Genomic DNA, 18,641 nt, shown 5'->3' on the forward strand with positions numbered 1-18,641 from the left:
AGGACATGAACAGACATTTCTGCAAAGAAGATATCCAAATGGTCAACAGACACATGAAAAATGCTCCACATCACTCGACATCAGGGAAATACAAATGAAAACCACAATTAGATACCACCTCATACCAGTCAGAATGGCTAAAATTAACAAGTCAGGAAACAAGATGTTGGCGAGGATCCAGAGAAAGGGGAACCCTCCCACACTCTTGGTGGGAATGCAAGCTTGTGCAGCCATTCTGGAAAACAACATGGAGGTTCCTCAAAAAGTTGAAAATAGAGCTACCCTACAACCCAGCAATGGCACTACTGAGTATTTATCCCAGAAATACAAATAGAGTGACCTGAAGGGGCATGTGCACCTGAATGTTTATAGCAGCAATGCCCATAATAGCCAAACTATGGAAAGAGCCAGATGTCCATCAACAGATGAATAGATAGAGAAGATGTGAGATATATACACACAATGGAATATTACTCAGCCATCAAAAGAAATGAAACCTTGCCATTTACAACAACATAGATGGAACTAGAGGGTATTATGCTAAGCAAAATAAGTCAGTCGGGTAAAGACAAATACTATATTGATTTCATTCATTCGTGGAATTTGAGAAACAACAGATGAACATAGGGGAAGGGAAGGAAAAATAAAATAAGATAAAAACAGAGAGGGAGGCAAATAATAGAGACTCTTAACTCCAGGAAATAAACTGAGAGTTACTGGAGGGGAGGTGGGTTTGGAATGGGGTAACTGGGCGATGGGCATTAAGGAGGGCACCTGATGTGATGAGCACTGGGTGTTGTGTACAACTGATGAATCACAAACTCTACCTCTGAAACTAATACATAATATATTGATTAATTGATTTTATATAAATTTTTAAAAATAAGGCAAAAAAAAAAAGTAGTTTTGTCTCTTCTGTGAGAGTCCGGATTCCACAGCTTTTGGCGCCAGGAAGTGTTCAGGGACCACTGCTCCCTCCAGATCATGCATTGCCTTCCCTAGGGTCCTGGGCCTGGTACTCAGGATGCAGGACGGAGACACTTGTATCCATGACAGCAGGTAGGAGGAAGGAATGAAGGAGAGGTCCAGAGGGTTCCTGGAAGCAGCTGCACAATACTCCAGCTTACCTCCCATTTGTTGGAACTTGGTCCCATAGCCATACCCAGCTGCAAGGGAGCCTGGAAAAAGCCAGCAAAAAATGATATATAAGAGGGAGAGAAGAGATAATAAGGCCTGAAGAACAAATTCCTGTCACACAGAACCCTGGGAAAGAAACCACGAAACCTTTACCATTATCTCTCCAGGGGAGATTGTTTTTGACACAACACGTTTTTAAGCCTTCCCCACTCACCCGCTGCAGTCCCTAGGGAAAAAAAATAACCCAGCCCCTCTGATTTGTAGTTAGGTGTACTTGTCTTTCTGGGAACATTCTAGTCTAGTTTCTCCGGTGTCAGTATTACTTGGGTTTCACATGAGAAAAACCAGCGTCTGAGCCATTCTGACAGGGTGTTCTGTCCTACAAGACGTGAGTTTGGCAGTTGGAAGCCATGCTCTGTGGGCAAGTGTGTGGTGTGAGCCATGGTGTTTCGTAGACAGCTTGACAGGCCAGTTAAAAGAGCTGCTGCTACATTAACAACAACAACAACAACAAAAACAAACCAAAAAAATCAGAGGGCAGTTTCACTTTTTGTTTCACTTTTAAAGAAGAACTGACCTTGTTGGAGAGTGACTTGTCCAGGTATTCTGAGAAACAGGAATGCCTGGACACACAAGTTAGCATTGGGCGAGACTAACCATCGCCTTGCCTTCCCAATAAGCTCATGCCATGAGTCGTTCACTTGCTCTGGCCAAGAAGGCCACGATAAACAGTTAAAAAGTATTGACATTTTTCACTAAAGTTTTCCAACAGGATTGCTAATAGTCTCTGTAATTGCCTGAAGATGATTTTGCTATATTGCTCACATTGGGAATTTAAAAAAAAAAAAAAAAAAAAAAACTGGGGCACCTAGCCGACTCAGTTGGTAGAGCATCTGACTCTTGATCTCGGGGTCATGAGTGCAAGACCCAATGTTGAGTGTAGAGATCACTTAAATAAATAAAACTTAAATTTTTTTTTTTTTTTAATGAGTTCATTGTGTTTGAATTAAAGTGTTGCTCTGGGATGTGAAATGACATAGTATTATTCTTTCATTCTACCAAGAAACTAAGAAATTGCTTTGCATACGTCAGTGTTTTTCCTTCTTTGCCTTACTGTGGTCTGTGTGCCTTAATTTCTGTTTCTCCCCTTGTCTGGAATTCCTCCTTCATTTCACCTGAAGACAGCGTATCCAGCCTTCCAAGCCCTACTCTGTGCCACCTCTTCCAGAACACTTCCTAACCTGCTCCACACCCATTTTTTCCATCTCAGGGACTGTGCTCCACCTTGTCTTATATGCAAGACCATAAGCCTTTGGTTCAAACTGCTTTGGCTGTTATAATCTCTTAATGCAGGGAAACTGAAGAAATTAATGGCAGTGTGATTTGGCATTGCTGCTTTCATCATGTAAATAAGTATAACTATCCAGTTGCTGAAAGGGTTGTAGATGAGCTTTAAAAAATAGCTGGGTCTTAATGTTCAGAGAACTAATATTTAAAGTTATATGGACACTTCAGTAGCTCATATTTGGTTTTCTAGAAATAGCCATAGTATTGCAGAAACTTGGATTGTCTACCTGTGACTGAGAAGGATAAGTCCTTCATCCTGAGTCTCCCCATTCCCTTAGTGTTCATGTGAATTTCTGCCTTGGCTTCCACTTCTGATTGTAGCATCTGGCCAACTCTTTTGCTGCTTAGAGACTGAATTCCTTTTTCATCCTAACTTGGTGTCCTAGAAATGGAAAGGTAGTGCAAAATGCATTTGGTGTTCTGCAGATATAAAAGTTACAATTATTTTAACATATAGTAGAATCTAGGAAAATGTGTTATTACATCTTTAAACTGTAGATGGGAAGCCATAAATTGCACTAAGGCTTAAGTTGGAACAGGAGTTAGGAAACATGGGCTTAATTATTGGCCTCCTCTTTCATTTATTTATAAATTTATTTTGCCTTTTCTTTTCTTTCTTTCTTCTTCTTCTTTTTTTTTTTTTTTTTTTTTTTTTTTGCAAATTTAGTCCCTTAGCTAAAGGAGTTCTTTATGGCATGTGGATTGTGATGTAAATACAATAATATATTTTAAAATTATTTGAAATGAAAAGACAGTGCTCTTTGAGGGTTCCCAGATCCAATTCCAATGTGCGTGGGTGTTCCCCCACATATAACACCAAGCAATTCTAGGACACCAGCAGGATGTCCAAGAATTCAACTCAGTTCTGACTCAAAGATTGCATAAGTTAAGGGCTCAGACCTACAAGACAGCCCTCTCCTCTGGCTCCCACTTCAGATGACAGTCACAAGCCTGTTGGCATTGTGACTGTTACTTGTGCTTCTGACTGACAGGTTCAGATTGGTGGTTCCAATGACCTTCTCCTTAGGTTTGATTAATTTACTAGAATGCTGTCAGAAATCAGGGAAACACTTAGATTCATACATTTTTAAAAGGCTATCATAAAGGATATGAATCAACAGCCAAAGGAAGAGACGCATAGGACCGGGTCTGGGGAAAGGGCGCTGAGCTTCCATGCCCTCTCTACACCTTCCACTCTTTCTGCCTCCCTACCAGTTCACCAATCCAGAAGCCCTAGGAAGTAGTCTCTGGTTTTATGTGGAGGCTGGCTTGCTTGCTTGCTTGCTTGCTTGCGTGCTTTCTTTCTTTCTTTCTTTCTTTTTAATTTTTAATTTTTTTGAATTTCAATGTAACAGAATTCATTGTTTATGCATCACACCCGGTGCTCCAAAATAAAGATAGATTAAGTCACTGGCCATCAGCTGAACCAATCTCCAGTGCTGTCCCCCACCCCTACAGGAGGAGGTTGGGGCAGAGAAAGAAAGTTCCAAGTCTCTGATCACAAGGTTGTTTCCCCTGGCAACCAGCCCCCCCCCCCTCAGTTGGGTTCCAACATTCATTAACATAACAGAAGACTCCTTTATCACCCTTAACATTTGGGAAATCCCAAGAGTTTGGGAGCTGTGATCCATAAACTGTGGACAAAGACCAAATATATATGAGAAATAAATAGTAACAAATGACAGTATTGCAAATGCCTTTTGAACATAAGGTCCTCTTAGTGCCACTAGAAGGCAGGGACAGATCTGAGGGGTGTGAATGTCCCCACAGGGCCTTCAGCATCCATTGCATGGGGAGTTCAGAAGAGTACAGGAGTCAGAATCTCCACAAGTCCGTGCCCCCCCCCCCCCCCCCGCGGGCAGGTAGGCCATCAGTCACCAAGATGGGCAGTCCTATATCCACTGAGGATAAATTTCAAAAGCCCCCGTGGATGCCTGAAACTCAAATAGTACTGAGCTCTATCTGTGCAGTTGACCCTTAAACATAGTGGGGCTGGAGGTACTTAACTCCTGGTGCAGCTGAAAATCCATGTATAACTTTTGATTCTCCCAAATCTTCACTACAGACTGACTGGTTGACTGGAAGCCTTATTGATCACCTAAATAGGCTTTTAACACATTTTGTAGGTTCTGTGAATTACACACTGTATTCTTACCATAAAATAAGCTGGAGTGGGAAAATGTTAAAATCATAAAGAAGAGAAAATTCATTTACAGTATCAAATTTATTGAAAAAAATTTGTGTACAAGTGGACCCATGCACTTCAAACCTGTGTTCAAGGATCAGCTGTGCTGTTTTTATTCCTAATCATACATACCCATGATAAAGTTTAATTTATGAATTAGGCACAATAGCAGATTAACACCAATAGTAACAAAATAGAACAGTTATGACAGTATACATGAAAGTTATATAAATGTGAGCTCTTTCAAAATACTTTATTGTACTGCACTCACCATTCTTGTGATAATGTGAGATGTCAAATGCTGCCCTAGTGAGATGTAGGAGGTGAGTGCTATAGGCTTTGTGACTTAGCCTGAGGCTCCTATTGACTTTCTGGCTATGTACCAGAAGAAAGATTATCTGCTTCTGGACTGGGGGTGATGCAGGTGACTGAAACCACAGCAAGAGCAACCATGGCCTGGGGGAGACTAGTGGGCGGTGCCCTGTGATCCAACAGTGGAGTCCCAGCCAGATGCTGAACTCTGCCATGGATTCCATTGGGACAGGGCTGGAGGCCGTCTGTGGGATGGTGTCTGGTACATTTGGAAACCCAAGGCAGGAGCTCAGCAGAGGGGTCTAGGCCACAGATATACAGTCTTGGGAAATGAATCAGTCAAACCACAGAAACCAGTTATGGCTGATTGAAGCAGGAAAGGAATTTATTGAGAAGATGTTGGGCCGCTCTCAGAATCTCTAGGAAGACTGAAGAACCAGGCTCAGAAAACAAAGCAAGGAAGTGGGTTGTAGCAGATAGAAGCACAGCCAGGATTGTGCCATGGAAGCAGATGCCGAGGACACTGCTGTCCTTGACTTCTGCCCCGCTGCCTGGCTGCCCAGCTCATTCCCAGGATGATTCTCTGCTTCCTTCCCTTCCATGTGGCCCCAGCTCCCGATGGCCTCTTCTGGCAGGCGAATCTGGCCAAGTCCCAGTCACATGTCAGCATCTTGACTACAAAGCAGGGCTAGAAAAATGAGTAACTGGCCCTTTCAGAATCCAGGAGGGGTGGCACTGGGAAGTCTGTGGTTAAAGTAAGGAAACCTGGATGCTGCACAAGGAGATGACAGATGTCCATATAGGAAAGCATCACCTAGCTGGTGATAGCTGAAACTTGTGGGTAGATGTGACAGGCCAGAGAGAGAATTTAGGGAGCACTGAGGGGACAGTCATGTGGAGGAGAGGAGCTTGACAGGGAGCTGAGAAGGAGCAGCACAGAGGAAAGGGGGAGACTGGGTGAGATTTTCTAGAAACCAAGGAGGGACCCTTCAGGAGAAGAGCCAGGCAGATTGAGTAACGTCAGCACTTGCCTTCCTGGCATGTCCTCACTGATGACCTCAGCAAAGCATTTCTGGGAGAGTGAGGGGGCAGGACACCAGCGACATTGGTGGGAGGCAGTGTAACACAGGGGCTTCTTCCCTGTCAGTCACCTGGCAGCGGAGTGGGCTTTGGCTGGTTGTTTAAATGCCCAAAACGTCGGTTTCTTTGGGTATGGAAATGCAATAATAATGGTGTCCACACAGGGTTCTGAGGATTACATGGGACAGTGCTGGGCTCAGCATCTGGTACACTGTGAGTGCTTAGTAAGTGTACTTGCTGTTGTTACCTTTGCCCAAAGCTGAAGGGATGAAGGTCAAAGGGTTTTCCCAAGTGACAGAAGCGTGAACCTCTCCTGTGTCTAAGTGGAGAAGGAGGACAGCAGGAGGGGACGTTGAACATCCTGGAGAGGGCATGGTGGGTAAGGACCTGTCATCAACCCAGGTTCCATCCAGAAACGTGCCTTAGAACCTTAGTCTTTGAGAGAAGGAATGCCTGCCTCATCCATGGGTGGTATGAACTGGGAGAATGCCTTTGCAACTCGAGGGACAGATTGGTGTGCACAACTTTTGTCCTGGCCTTGGGAACATGCCATACCCCAACACGCGGATATCCCATTACCAGTGAGAGTGTCTCTGACAGACTGCTGCTGGTATTATTGCTCCAAGGACTTTCCTCTTGACTTTGACCTTAAAGTCAGAGGCTTTCTGTAATAGAAGCTAGGAAAATCATGTCCAGCCAAATAGTTTTTTCCCCCCATTTTGGGAATTCCAGGGGGAAAATACTGGTGTCTGCCTTCACTGTCATGTGGTTCTTCACCAGTTGTTACTTCTCCAGGAAGAATGGCCGTTCTGACCTTAGGAGATGTGCGTGTGTCTATCATATTTTTCTTCTGTAAACTTCTGGGAGAAATATTTTTTAAGTTAAAAGTAAGAGCTGAAAGCAGTTTGGAGTACTAATATTACAATGTGGAATTTCATAACTCATGTACTTCTAGAACTTACTTCATAAATCATGCAGTTTGGGCTTTTTCACAGTGGTCTGTAAAGCTGGGCACCATTGAATCACAGAAGTGATCAGGGAGGGCCGCTTCTGGGCTTCCTGTCCGTGGGGACCTGTGGAGGTCTAACACTGGCATTGGCAGGCTTTGGTAAGGGCTGCCCCAGGCAGGAGCTGTTTCTGTCTATGCAGGGGTCCTTTCCAGTTCTCCTGTATAACGGAAAAGTACTGAAATCCCTCCAGGTTCATGGGAATAACAGCTGAGTCCTGAAAATACCTGCTGTTGGCTCAGGGTCCAAGGGGTCTGACAGTGTACGAATCTCTACCTTTGTGAATCTGTAGGTCTTTTCCAGCATTGGCAGCACTGGTCTCTGATGGGCACCCCCTGTTCTCCCAGCTAGGGAGAAGAGCCCAGGAGGTAGCTCAATAGCATAACAGGTTTTTCTTTGAATGTTTCAGAGTCTAGACAATAGTATTATTATGCTACGGTCTCCTTTGTTACCTTTCTCAGGCAGAGAGGGTTTTGCAGAACACATGGGAAGCCAGTCCTCTTGTCCTGGTGCTCATCCAGTGCCTATAGCCTGGTCATGGCCCTCTCTCAATGGACTGAAAGAGTTTGCATGGAAAAGGCAGAGAGCTGCAGCTGTTAGGGACTGAAAGAGTTTGCATGGAAAAGGCAGAGAGCTGCAGCTGTTAGGGCTTTGAGAGGCTAAGGAAAACCAGGCCATTTAGGAATATGGAAAACCAGACAGTTCCATCCTCCCTGGAGCTGGTCACCATTGTTTCTCAGATCCCTGTCAACGCTTAATTTTTACCTGTTCAGCAAGGGTGACAACAGCCTGTGTGTGCTATTTTCGGAAACCTCGTTTGTCTTCTCCAGAAACTGATTAAACCTTCAGGTCCCTTTAGGAGTAAAGGCCCGGCACAGACCTACAGTGCATGAGACTCTTTTCAGGGCACATTGTGGCGCATGTTAGGCTTGTGTCCTCACCCGCGTTCTCGTCCTCCAGCAAGGCCTCATCGTTGGCTGCCCCCCTTTCTGCTCCCTCCTGTCCTCACTCTTCCTGCTCAGCACTCCACCATTCAGAGCTGCCAGGCCAACTGCCTAGTGTGTTTTCCTCGCTCGGATGGTGTGCTCCAGATGTGGCCAGTGCTCTCCTTAGCCTCTCTGTCTTCCCTCTTGCTGTTAGCTTTGTTCAAGTGGCCTCCCTTCAGTTTCCATTCGAGGTCACTGTTCTTTGAAGCCCCTGACTCCTCCCACCCCCACCCCCGAGCTTTCCTGGCCATTTCAGAGATTTCTGTTCTTCTCTTTGAATTTTCTTGATCTTTGAGTTTGGCTTATTGGCCTACAAGCCTTGTCTGGTGTCCTGGATCATAAGCTTGAGGGGAGAATCTTCCTCAAGCTAAGCCTCTGCCCCAGGGCAGCCAGTCCATACTGAGTGTAGGCCAGGAGGCCAGGTCTGCAGCTGCTGGGCCCTGTTTCTCATTCCAGAGAGGTGGAGCACTGCATTTGCCCTGATGCGTTTGTTGGTCAGATAGCATTTCTGAATGGCCAGAACAGTTGGTTATAGTTAATCCATTTCCATGTCGGAGTCACTGGACTGAAATGTTTCAGTGAGTGTGTCTGATGTCAGAGATTTAATTTTCCTAGGAATATGGAGTCTGGGCATCTGAGTGCTCCTGTAAGGATGTCAGAGCCGTGCTCCTGCAGTTTGCCAAAGAGGAAACTCAAAACGGACCTGGGACCTGAACCAAGGTCTTCTCTTTTCCACAGAAATTCCTTTTCTCTTATGCTACCCACTTTTTGGAACTGTTTTTGTTGTTGTTTTGTTTATTTTTTATAGAAAGAGAAAAGAGCTGAAGTTTCTGGAAAAAAAAAAGATAAAAGAGGAAAACATTCAGATAATCTTAGGTGATGATATTCTTTCCAAATATCATGTGTAGAATTCCTTGTCCACATGTCCTGCTGGTGAGTTAGGAGTCAACACTGGGACAGCCAGTGTCCTCAGAAGGGCTAAGAGAGTGTGGGGGGCAGGGTTCCTATAAACAAGAGCTCCCTCACCTCAAATAACCGTCACCTCGACTCCTCTCCCTGTGCTCCTGTTAGGGAAGCAAAATGGCCCTTTGTTTATTTTCCTCTTCTCATAAAGGGCTTTTCCTTAGAATTATCTTGTTGGTGGGACTGGGGTGAACATTAGAAATATGTGGCATGAATTTATCATTTGTTTTTGTAAGATATCTGAGTTTCTTTTATGCCAGATGAGGGGAATCCTAAGAGTGAAAGAGGGCAGGTGAGCTGTGGCGTAAGGGAAGCATTCACACTATTGAGGGGCACACATATGAAAAGGTTAATGCTGACTTTTTGAGTAAGGGAGAAAAAGGAGGGAATTTTGTCTTTTACTGCTGTAACTCCTAAGGCTTAAGTTACTTGGATGTCATCGAGTTGGAAATGAAACTTTGGCATCTTTAAACACAGTGTAATTTCTTTGCCACCAGTGATATTTGAGGATGGTTGTTGATGTCCACAGTTGGCTTAATTTTGGCAGTTTGCTCTGTCTTTTCCCCCTTCAGTTTTTAACAAATACTTGAGGGCATGTGTGTGTGAGCAGGTATTGTCCAGGGTAGTATCTACACTAAAGCAGTTTTATCTTTGAGAACTAACTTTTTAACTCAAGACAGTGATGTTAAAGCTCCTTATAACTTGATCTCCTTTCCAAATTGTCAAAGTCAAGTGAGCTGAAACTGACCAAAGAGAAAAAATAAATCCGTTCTGTGAGTTTTAGAGAGAAATAGTGACATGATTTTACTTCTCCATGATAAAATTAAAATAGGTTTTTTTTTTTTTCTGAAGTTAGGGAAATGCTGACCATGTGTAGTTTATAGCTTTAAGGTGGACCGTACATAGCTGACTACTGTTGGGTTTGTTAAACTTCCTGATTGTGGGCTTTAAAAATCTCTGGTTATGATAGGAGATGGCCCAGGTTTATGTTTCATTTGTTCTCTCTCTCTTTTTTTTTTTTGGATGTTAAATAGTTGCATATTTATTTATTTAATAAACATATAATGTATGTTTATATTTCATTTGTTCTATTCAGAGAGAATTACTGCTACCCATTCGGGACTTTTAAATCCCCAGGTCAGCTCTGACTCAAATTCGATCGGCTTCTCCATCTGCTCTCATTACTTTTCTTGTCAGGTGACAGTCTTCCTCTTAGTAACATGATCTAATATTTATTGCACTTTTAATTTTAACTATGTGCCAGGCACAAAGCAAAGGCATTATTCTCTCATTTTAACCTCAGGATAATTATATGGTAGATACTGTTGCCATCTTCATTTTAAAATTGTAAGGCTGGGACTTGTGAGAAGTGATTGACCCGCTCAGGACTAGAGAGTGGTGACCTTGGGCCTGGAATTTAAGTTTGTCTGCATTCTGAAGCCCAAACCCTCACCCAGCCACTAGACTGCCTTGGTTCCTTGGGTGGGTCCTGTGAACTTGGATAAGCCTGAACTACATACTAGCTTCAAGTTTCTGACCTCAACAGACCTGCATTGGAATTCTGGCTCTCTTAGTAGCTATGTGATCTTGAGTGAATTGCTTAAATCCTTAAAACCTTGTCTTCATTCTGAAGTTGGGTGTGAAATCCAATGTAAGTCCACTTCCGGTGCACAGGACAGAGGAGACTATAGTTATTTTGCTTAATACTTATGCAGTAGCCTGACTTTTCTAAGACAGTTTTTGGCATGTGAAGTTGCCTGTTTTGTTTTTCTTCTGGGATGCTGAGCCCTGGCCAGCTCGATCTGATGTTCACATTTCTTTACATCTGTCACTTACTAGGATTCTCCGAAACATTTCTGGAGGCAACTAGGTGAGTTAGTGGCCTTTTTGTACACAAGTTATGGAGGGAGTCCTAGCCTTTTGGGGTTGGAGGGAGACCAGTAATCAGCATGCCTCTTCTCTGCTCAAGTTCAACACAAGTGGAGAAGTGGCAGAAGTTGGGCTGGTGAAGACTGAACTGTCCCCTTGATTTAGATAGGGGCAGTGAAGTGGAGGGAGGAAGGGAAGATTGCAGCCAGGATTCTCCCTGTCAGATGAGGGTTTGGGAGGGGTTCTCTGGTCTCTGTGTTGTCTGCACCTTAAGGGAAAATGGGAGACCAGCTTGCTGAAGGTCACAAAGCTTCTATTGGCCAGAGGCTCTGAAACTCAGATGTCCACTCCTGGACCCAGTCTTGGGACCATGTTTGGTGGAGCGCTAGGTGGAAAGATTGTATTTTGGAAAGTTTGCTGGAGTTTTTGAAAATAGCTACACTTGTTACATTTTGGGGCTCTTCAGTTAAATGTTTTTGAATTACATGGCTTCCGAAGGTCATATAAACCGGGTGCCTGGGTGGCTTAGTTGGTTAAGCATCTAACTCTTGATTTTGGTTCAGGTCTTTATCTCTGGGTCATGAGGTTGAGCCCTGAGTTGGACTCTGTGCTCAGCATGGAGTCTGCTTGAGATTCTCTCTCTGTGTGCATGCTGTATCTCTCTCTCTCTCAAATAACTATTTTTTAGAAAATAAAATGTCATATGATGACTGATAGTTTCTTGGTGTATATATCACACATACACACATACACATACATACCATGGGCTTTGCATTTTATGTCATTAAGTGTATTTATGTATGTGTATGTATATTGTGTTATTATGTTATACATATGTTTTTTCTTCTGTTTGTTTTCTTTATATGTTTTTTGGTATGTTAATTTATGTCTTGGTTCTAAAGAAAAATCATTGTAATGATTAAGAACTGCAGAAGGATATGACCTGCCATGTGAGGTTTTATGTAATGATTATTCTTATAAATACAGATTTGGGGATGGTTTCAGCATTGAGGAGCAACCCTGTCTACACTCCCCCATCCTTTCCCTGTTACAAATAGTCTACTAATTTAGAGACCAAATCTCCCTCTCTAGTCGCTCACCCCCACCCACCTTACTTGTATGTCTTGTCTTGATTTAAAGTTTATGAAAATAGTCATGTTACTCAAATGCATCCAGAAATGAAGCCTATTAAAACTTATATGCAGTCTGTTTTTTGGTGAACACTTATAGAATCTATACATTTGATATGAAGTTACATTAACCATCATCTAAAAGTATCTTAAATTTTTGCAGCTGTAGAATTATATTAGACTTCTCATAATTCAGTTTTTACATTTAAAACCAATTTAGACTCATCTATAAGGAAGGAAAATTATAGCTCATGAGAACCATTGGCCTAAGTATATATATATTCTTAACTCAGCATTTAAATCTCAAAACTACAACAAAATTAATCTGTCTTGTCTTTTCTTTTTTAGCTTTTCAGACAAACTGTTCAGTGGAAAGGGCTTACATTTTCAGCCATCAGTTCTAGATTTTGGAATTCAGTAAGTATCTTTTCTTTATAATTCTTAATAACTTGTTTTATTTACATTTTTTGTTTTCAGGATATCATTTATATATATATTAATATATTTAAAATGTATTTATATATAGCACATTTATATATCTATAAATAAAATGTTAAATACATTTTAAGTATATTAGTAATATGAGGGATATTGATCCTGGGACTTGTTCAGAGGAATATTTTTGTGAAAGGGAGAATGTAAGATTGTTTTAGCCATTTCTTTTTTTTTTTTTTTTTAAGATTTTATTTATTCATTTGACAGACAGAGATCACAAGTAGGCAAAGAGGCAGGCAGAGAGAGAAGAAGGGAAGCAGGCTCCCTGCTGCTGAGCCGAGAGCCTGACACGGGGCTCCATCCCAGGACCCTGAGATAATGACCTGAGCCGGAGGCAGAGGCTTAACCCACTGAGCCACCTAGGCGCCCCGATTTCTTCAGTTTTTAATAAATACTCCTTAAAATGTGATTGGAATTTAATAAGAAGTGATTGAAATTTAATAAGAAGTCAATATTAAGTGACTGGAATTTAATAAGTCAATATTGTTTTTCTGTAACAAATCAAGTTATTTTATAGTGAAAAATACTATAAATATTGATGGTTTTGGAATTCTTTGCCTTAGATCCATTTGCTTGTTTTTACTGCTTGTTATGCTTTGTTATGTACAGTACAGACATTAGTTGCTCCATTCAAGATTTTGAAACACAGTGGGAAAGACAGCATATAAGCTGCAGTTACTTACTCATCCTAAGTACAATGATGCCCTCATCACGTTCAGAACCCTGAAGATGAAGGGAACATGACTTGATTGTTGGTTGAGGGACGAATCTGGGAACTTGGAGAAGTTAGGAGAAGGGCGATGCTGAGTAGAAGGGAGAACTGAAGGACTCTTGTAGGCTGTAATGCTTACAGTGGTTGAAGTTGGAAACCTCTGGTATTCAACACCTTGGATGTAGAATGTCTTGGCTCTGAGGAGATACTGTGCCACGTTCCTAGAGTTTCAAGTATGGAAGTAAAAGTGTTTAGGTGTCAGAGCCCCGCTTGCTTCAGCAGCCTGGAACATTCATTTCATGAAGAGCTGTTTTGAGTTACAAGAAGAGTTAGGTGAGTGAAGTAGGCATGGTGTTGGGAGAGCACCTGGGACGCCCTCCTTGACTCCTCTGGACGGCCTTCTTGCCCTTTCCTTCTGGTCAGCAAAAGGTTAGAGCTGCCGTAAAGGAGAAGGAATGTTAAACGTAGAATTAAGTACATGTTGAGCTTTTAATGGTGATTCTGTAAAGGGAAGAAGAGAGGAAAGTGGGAAGGGTGCTGGCTGTCTTTACAATATTCTAGGTGTCTGCCTCTTTGTGTTTGAATTTGCACATTTTTACTGTTCAGTAAAGAAGTGTTCAAAGCTGAATTTATGAAAAAACTTCACTGGTTTGAGATTCTGAGAGATCGCTTTACTTAGGTGAAAAGTCTTTATGGTAAGCGGGAATTTTAATGCAGGACCTACTTTTACAAATACATACATTGTCTATTATATACAAATACAGCATTAATACCTACAAATACAACATTGTTTATTACATTGTATGTTAACTAACAAATTTAAATAAAGATATGGAAGAGAAAAAAGAAAAAAATATTACAGTCTGGTAGATAGTGTAAAATGAATAGTAGTAAGTACAGTTAGATGAAGGTAACAACTCCAGTTGATGGGATGCTGGCTATGATATATTTCCTCTTCAGTAAGATAAAAGTCCTGAGAAGAGTGCACATGGATGGATGGATGTCTTGGCTACAAATGTTAACTGGCTATTTGCATCCCTTTCTGGCCCTGATAACTGGAAGCGGGTTGAAAAGCAAATGTTTTAAATGTTTTATTTACAAAGGTTATTAACAAAGGTTAATAACAAAGGTTATTTAGCCTTGTCTCACCTTTGGATGATTCAGTTTTGTTTGTGTAGTACTTTGTAGTTCTCAAAGTACAGTTGTATCTCTTGTCAGCTGAGTCTTCTATCAATCCTAGAAGGATAGTGGAATACTGGGGGGGCAGGCATTATCTGAGAGAGAGAGAGAGGCAGAGAGTTGTGTGTGTGTCATTTTCAAATTGTACTTGAGCATGAACTGCAGATGCTCATGAATTTGGTGCATTTCACTAGAAGTGACAGAATAAGTCTTCTCCAGCACATACCTTTTTTTTTTTTTGGTGAGCTCTAGGATATGATTATGGGAATAAATTATTTTTTCTAAAGTTTTTTTAAAATCTCGGTAAGAACAAATGGTAACCTAAATTAGAATGCTTCTTTATTTTTTTTTTTTTTGAGATTTTATTTATTTATTTGAAAAAGAGAGAACATGAGTGGGGTGAGGGGCAGAGGAAGAAGCCAGCTGCCCACTGAGCAGAGCCCAATGTGGGACTCAGTCAGGTCCTGGGATCATGACCTGAGTTGAAGGCAGATGCTTAACCGACTGAGCCGCCCAGGCATCCCAGAACATTTCTAAAATTAGTCCAATTCTTCCTTACTTTTTACATATGGTCTATTTTATAGGCATTAGATTCGAACTTCAGCCAGAGAGTTCTCCTGATTTCTTCACTGCCTTTGTTCAGCTTTTGCTATTGTTTATTTCAAAGTTGACCTTGGGCAAACCCCACCCCTTTTCATCACTGCAGTTTCCCTCTGGGATGAAGAATCAGGATCTTGTTACTCACCTGCATTCTGCCCACTTCTTAGGGTTTATTGTAAGGGTTAATATTCCGCTGGTCCGGAGATTAAAAGTGCTAATCATTCATAAGAGATTTTAATCATTCTTTTGTAGTATTAAATTAGTAGAGTATCTTCCAGTTGTCACTAGTGACTGAAATTCTTATCCTCATAACACTTTTAAAAATAGAATTAAAAATAGAATAAAAATAGCACAGTGGTAACTAGGTCTGCGCTAGGTCTGGTGAGGTTTCTAGTGGATGCAGTCATGGGGCTCTGTAGAATTACAGTTTGGGGTCTGATTTTCTAAAATGTTTTTGTTTGGGCAATATCTGTATTTTTTTAAACTAAACATCTTGTATTCCAATGATACAAAGCTTTGAGGATAAGTAGTAATAACTTTGCTTGATTGAGCCTTGTATTTACATAAAACCTTAAATGATGAAGTCTTTATTTAATTTAACTTAGTGAAGGGAGAGGGCAAATGTGAGCCCAGTACACCCAAAGCAGAGCTCTCAGAGGTGACCCCTTAGGGTAATATAAAAAATTTTAGTTGTATTAGATAAGAACATCAAAAAAATAATAAAGAATCACATTAGTGTGTATTTTATTTATAACTGGATGTAAAGGACTTATTTTTTAAAATACACATTGGTTGTTTTAAATTTTCAGTAGAGACTTGTGATTAAAAGTAGGAAGTGTGGGTACCTGAGTGGCTCAGTCGGTTAAACATCCGACTCTTAATATCGGCCTTGGGTCTTGATCTGAGGGTCATGAATTCCAGCCCCACACTAGCCTCTGACCTGGGCATGAAGAGAAAAAAAGGAAGAGGAATATGAAGGATTTGATGGCGGGATATGGTAGTTTGGAAATCCCATTGTCCATAAGACAACATGTACTTCATTTTCTCTAAAACACACAGTTCTTGGTATCAGAGAAATCAGAATAAAATCAGACAAATACAAGTATAATGTAGATGAATTTTTAACATAGAATATAGTTTTATTTCTAGGCCATGTTAAGGAGAGCGGTATATTTGGGTCTCTGCTTCTGAGGAGGGCATTACATCTGGAGAAGGGGCTTCAGTGAAATGTATGTGGCTCTCTGTGTATGACCATGAAACTGAACTGGTAGGAATCTGAGGGGAAGGATTCCAGGGACCATGGCAGGGAGGCGGGCCCAGGTGGGCCAGTGATAGCTCCATTCCTCTGCAGTTCCTTTGCTTTCCTTGCAGCGGATGGAAAAGAGGAGGAAGGGAAAAATCAACATGAGCATCCTCATCAGTGAGGGTGTTTGCTGGAAAGCAGATATCCTTACCTTAGAACGTGAATGTTTTGAAATTATGTCTGAAACTTCTCTGTGCGTCTGTCTGTGGAGGGAGGAGCCAGAGCTTTCATCAGAATTTTCTAGAAGACTCATGATTCAAACGGATAAGAGCAAGCACTGGAAAGTGCTGCTGAGTTTGGTTCTCAGAAGAATGGTCTTTAGCAACAGTTAAGTTTTTCCTTTCATGAGACAGGATAAAGTCTCTTTGTAAGTAGAAATCCATTCCCCCCAAAAAGCCTTTTTAAACTTATCACTCAGAGAAGAAACTCTCAAAAAACCTGGGTTTTTCTATGAGTACAGCTTCTTATCCAAACCTGTTTTCCTTTGAATTAGAGCCCCGTTAGGCGAGTACCTAGTTCCTACTGTGTATTTGCAAGCATGTAACGGCCTCTGCAGGTTGAATTCTTCCAACACCAAAGTCGGAGAGGTGTTACCATTGGTTGGCATAAGTGTCTCATAAAAGAAAGGATTATTTTAAAAGGTTTTGACTTGTGAATTAAATGTTTTATTAATAGCCGGATTTAATCACTGCTGCTTTTAGCTTTAATGAACACCAACAGCTTTCTGGGTTGAAAGCATATACATGGTGCGTGGGTGGAGCGGTGGGTGGATGGCCGTATTTACGACCACACAGTCCATTGGTTTTTTTTTCTCCTTGTTCCCCTCCTAGGTTCCTGGGTCACCCTGCAGCAAAGATTCTCTATGCTTATAACCCTAGTAGGGATAGGGAGGTCGTGGTGAATTCAGTGTTTACAGCTGCTAGACATTTTCATGTGCCTCCTGTTCATTGCAGGGTAAGTGTTGATATACTCTTGGAAACTATGCTGTGGGAGGCTGCCAGGCTTTCTTGCTTTCTTTGGCCTGCATTTTTGACTTTCTGCTCCCTGTCTCCCCTTTTCCTGCTACCCACACTCTTTCCTTCTGTGTGTTTGCTTTAGCGTTTATTTTTTCAGTTGTCCATAATTTTGGTGGCTCTTGATATCTCCATGGGGAAAAAAAAAGTTTAGAGTCTAAACAAGGTATAATGTTATATATCTAATAGGACATTTTCATGGTTAAAGAAACTTAATATTATGGGTCTTGAAATGACGACAACTGCTGAACCCTTTAGTAATCATTACAAGTTTTTAGAATTGTGATCTCTGCCTGGAGAACCTACTAGAACAGGACTCCTTTCTAAATATAGGAATAGGAAGGAGTGAATGGCTCCTTATAAAGTTAATAGGCAGCAGAGAGCTACCAATCCCTGTTCTTCCTCGTTGTTTAGATTTCAGTGGTCTTTAATGTTGAGTGAAGATCCCAGTTACTAGTAGGTTTTATTTGTTTATTTAGCTTACTTATGTCTACCCGATACATTTTTTTCCTTTTAAATATGGGACTGAGGAGATGGTGCAGTAGGGAGCCCAGGATTTTGTTTCTGATAGTCCAGATACACGCAGCTCCTGACTTTCTTTAGGAATTGTCAAATTTGTACATTGCTGGCTCCTTTTACTTAGGTGGAGTTATAACTGTGTTTGGTAAAGGCCATTGAACACATGGGTGCAGAAGTGGAAGGAAAAGGAAGAAGGTGAGGGCATAGGATTCCCAATCTGAAGTGAAAGGACTTGGCAGCTGCCTTGTGGTCAGTCTGTGGTGTGTTCTTTGAGAACATTCTCTTCGATTATTGGATTTTGATCCATTTGGTGATTCTCAGGGACTCATGATACTTATGAATCAAGGGTACAGAATAGGCATCTGTTAAGGGGAAATTGTCAAAAAAGGAAATCTCTGAAAGACATTTTTTTACAGAGGTTCATTCCAAATGGCTAATTTGGTACCTTCCCTTCAGGTAATTCCAGCAATGGGGAAAACATCCTTCAGAATTATTTTCTTACCTACTGAAGAAGGAAGCATTGAAAGTTCTTTATTTATTAATACCTCCTCCTATGGAGTCCTTCCCTATCATGTAAGTAACTTTCCCCTCTCGTCCCTTGATTTGGTTGTTGATTTAACAGGGGGGTTGGGTATTTTATAAAGGACTTTTGTAAATGTTGCTGCCTGGTTTATATCATTAGAATGAAAGATTGTTAATGACGTGAACTCACCAGCTTTCCCGCTTCTTCTACCTGCCATGCTATACACAGTTGGCTGTCTTGAGCCCAAAGCACAGAGCTGTAACTCTCACTATGGATCTTTG

At 41.5% G+C, this 18,641-nt stretch overlaps 1 protein-coding gene across 7 annotated transcripts in view; it reads left to right on the forward strand.

Annotated features, from left to right (window-relative positions):
* The window catches only part of TMEM131L (transmembrane 131 like), a 160,108-nt gene that overhangs the window by 69,356 nt on the left and 72,111 nt on the right, over positions 1 to 18,641 (forward strand). For all 7 annotated transcript variants that reach the window (XM_045082762.1, XM_045082816.1, XM_045082969.1 and 4 more), the window contains exons 4-6: positions 12,365 to 12,433; positions 17,136 to 17,259; positions 18,294 to 18,410. In XM_045082762.1, coding sequence (XP_044938697.1) covers positions 12,365 to 12,433; positions 17,136 to 17,259; positions 18,294 to 18,410 — 310 coding nt within the window. The remainder of the gene's footprint in view (positions 1 to 12,364; positions 12,434 to 17,135; positions 17,260 to 18,293; positions 18,411 to 18,641) is intronic.

This window comes from Mustela putorius, unplaced genomic scaffold, assembly GCF_011764305.1.
Source record: "Mustela putorius furo isolate JIRA1106 unplaced genomic scaffold, ASM1176430v1.1 tig00000056_pilon_pilon_pilon, whole genome shotgun sequence".
NCBI lineage: Eukaryota > Metazoa > Chordata > Mammalia > Carnivora > Mustelidae > Mustela > Mustela putorius.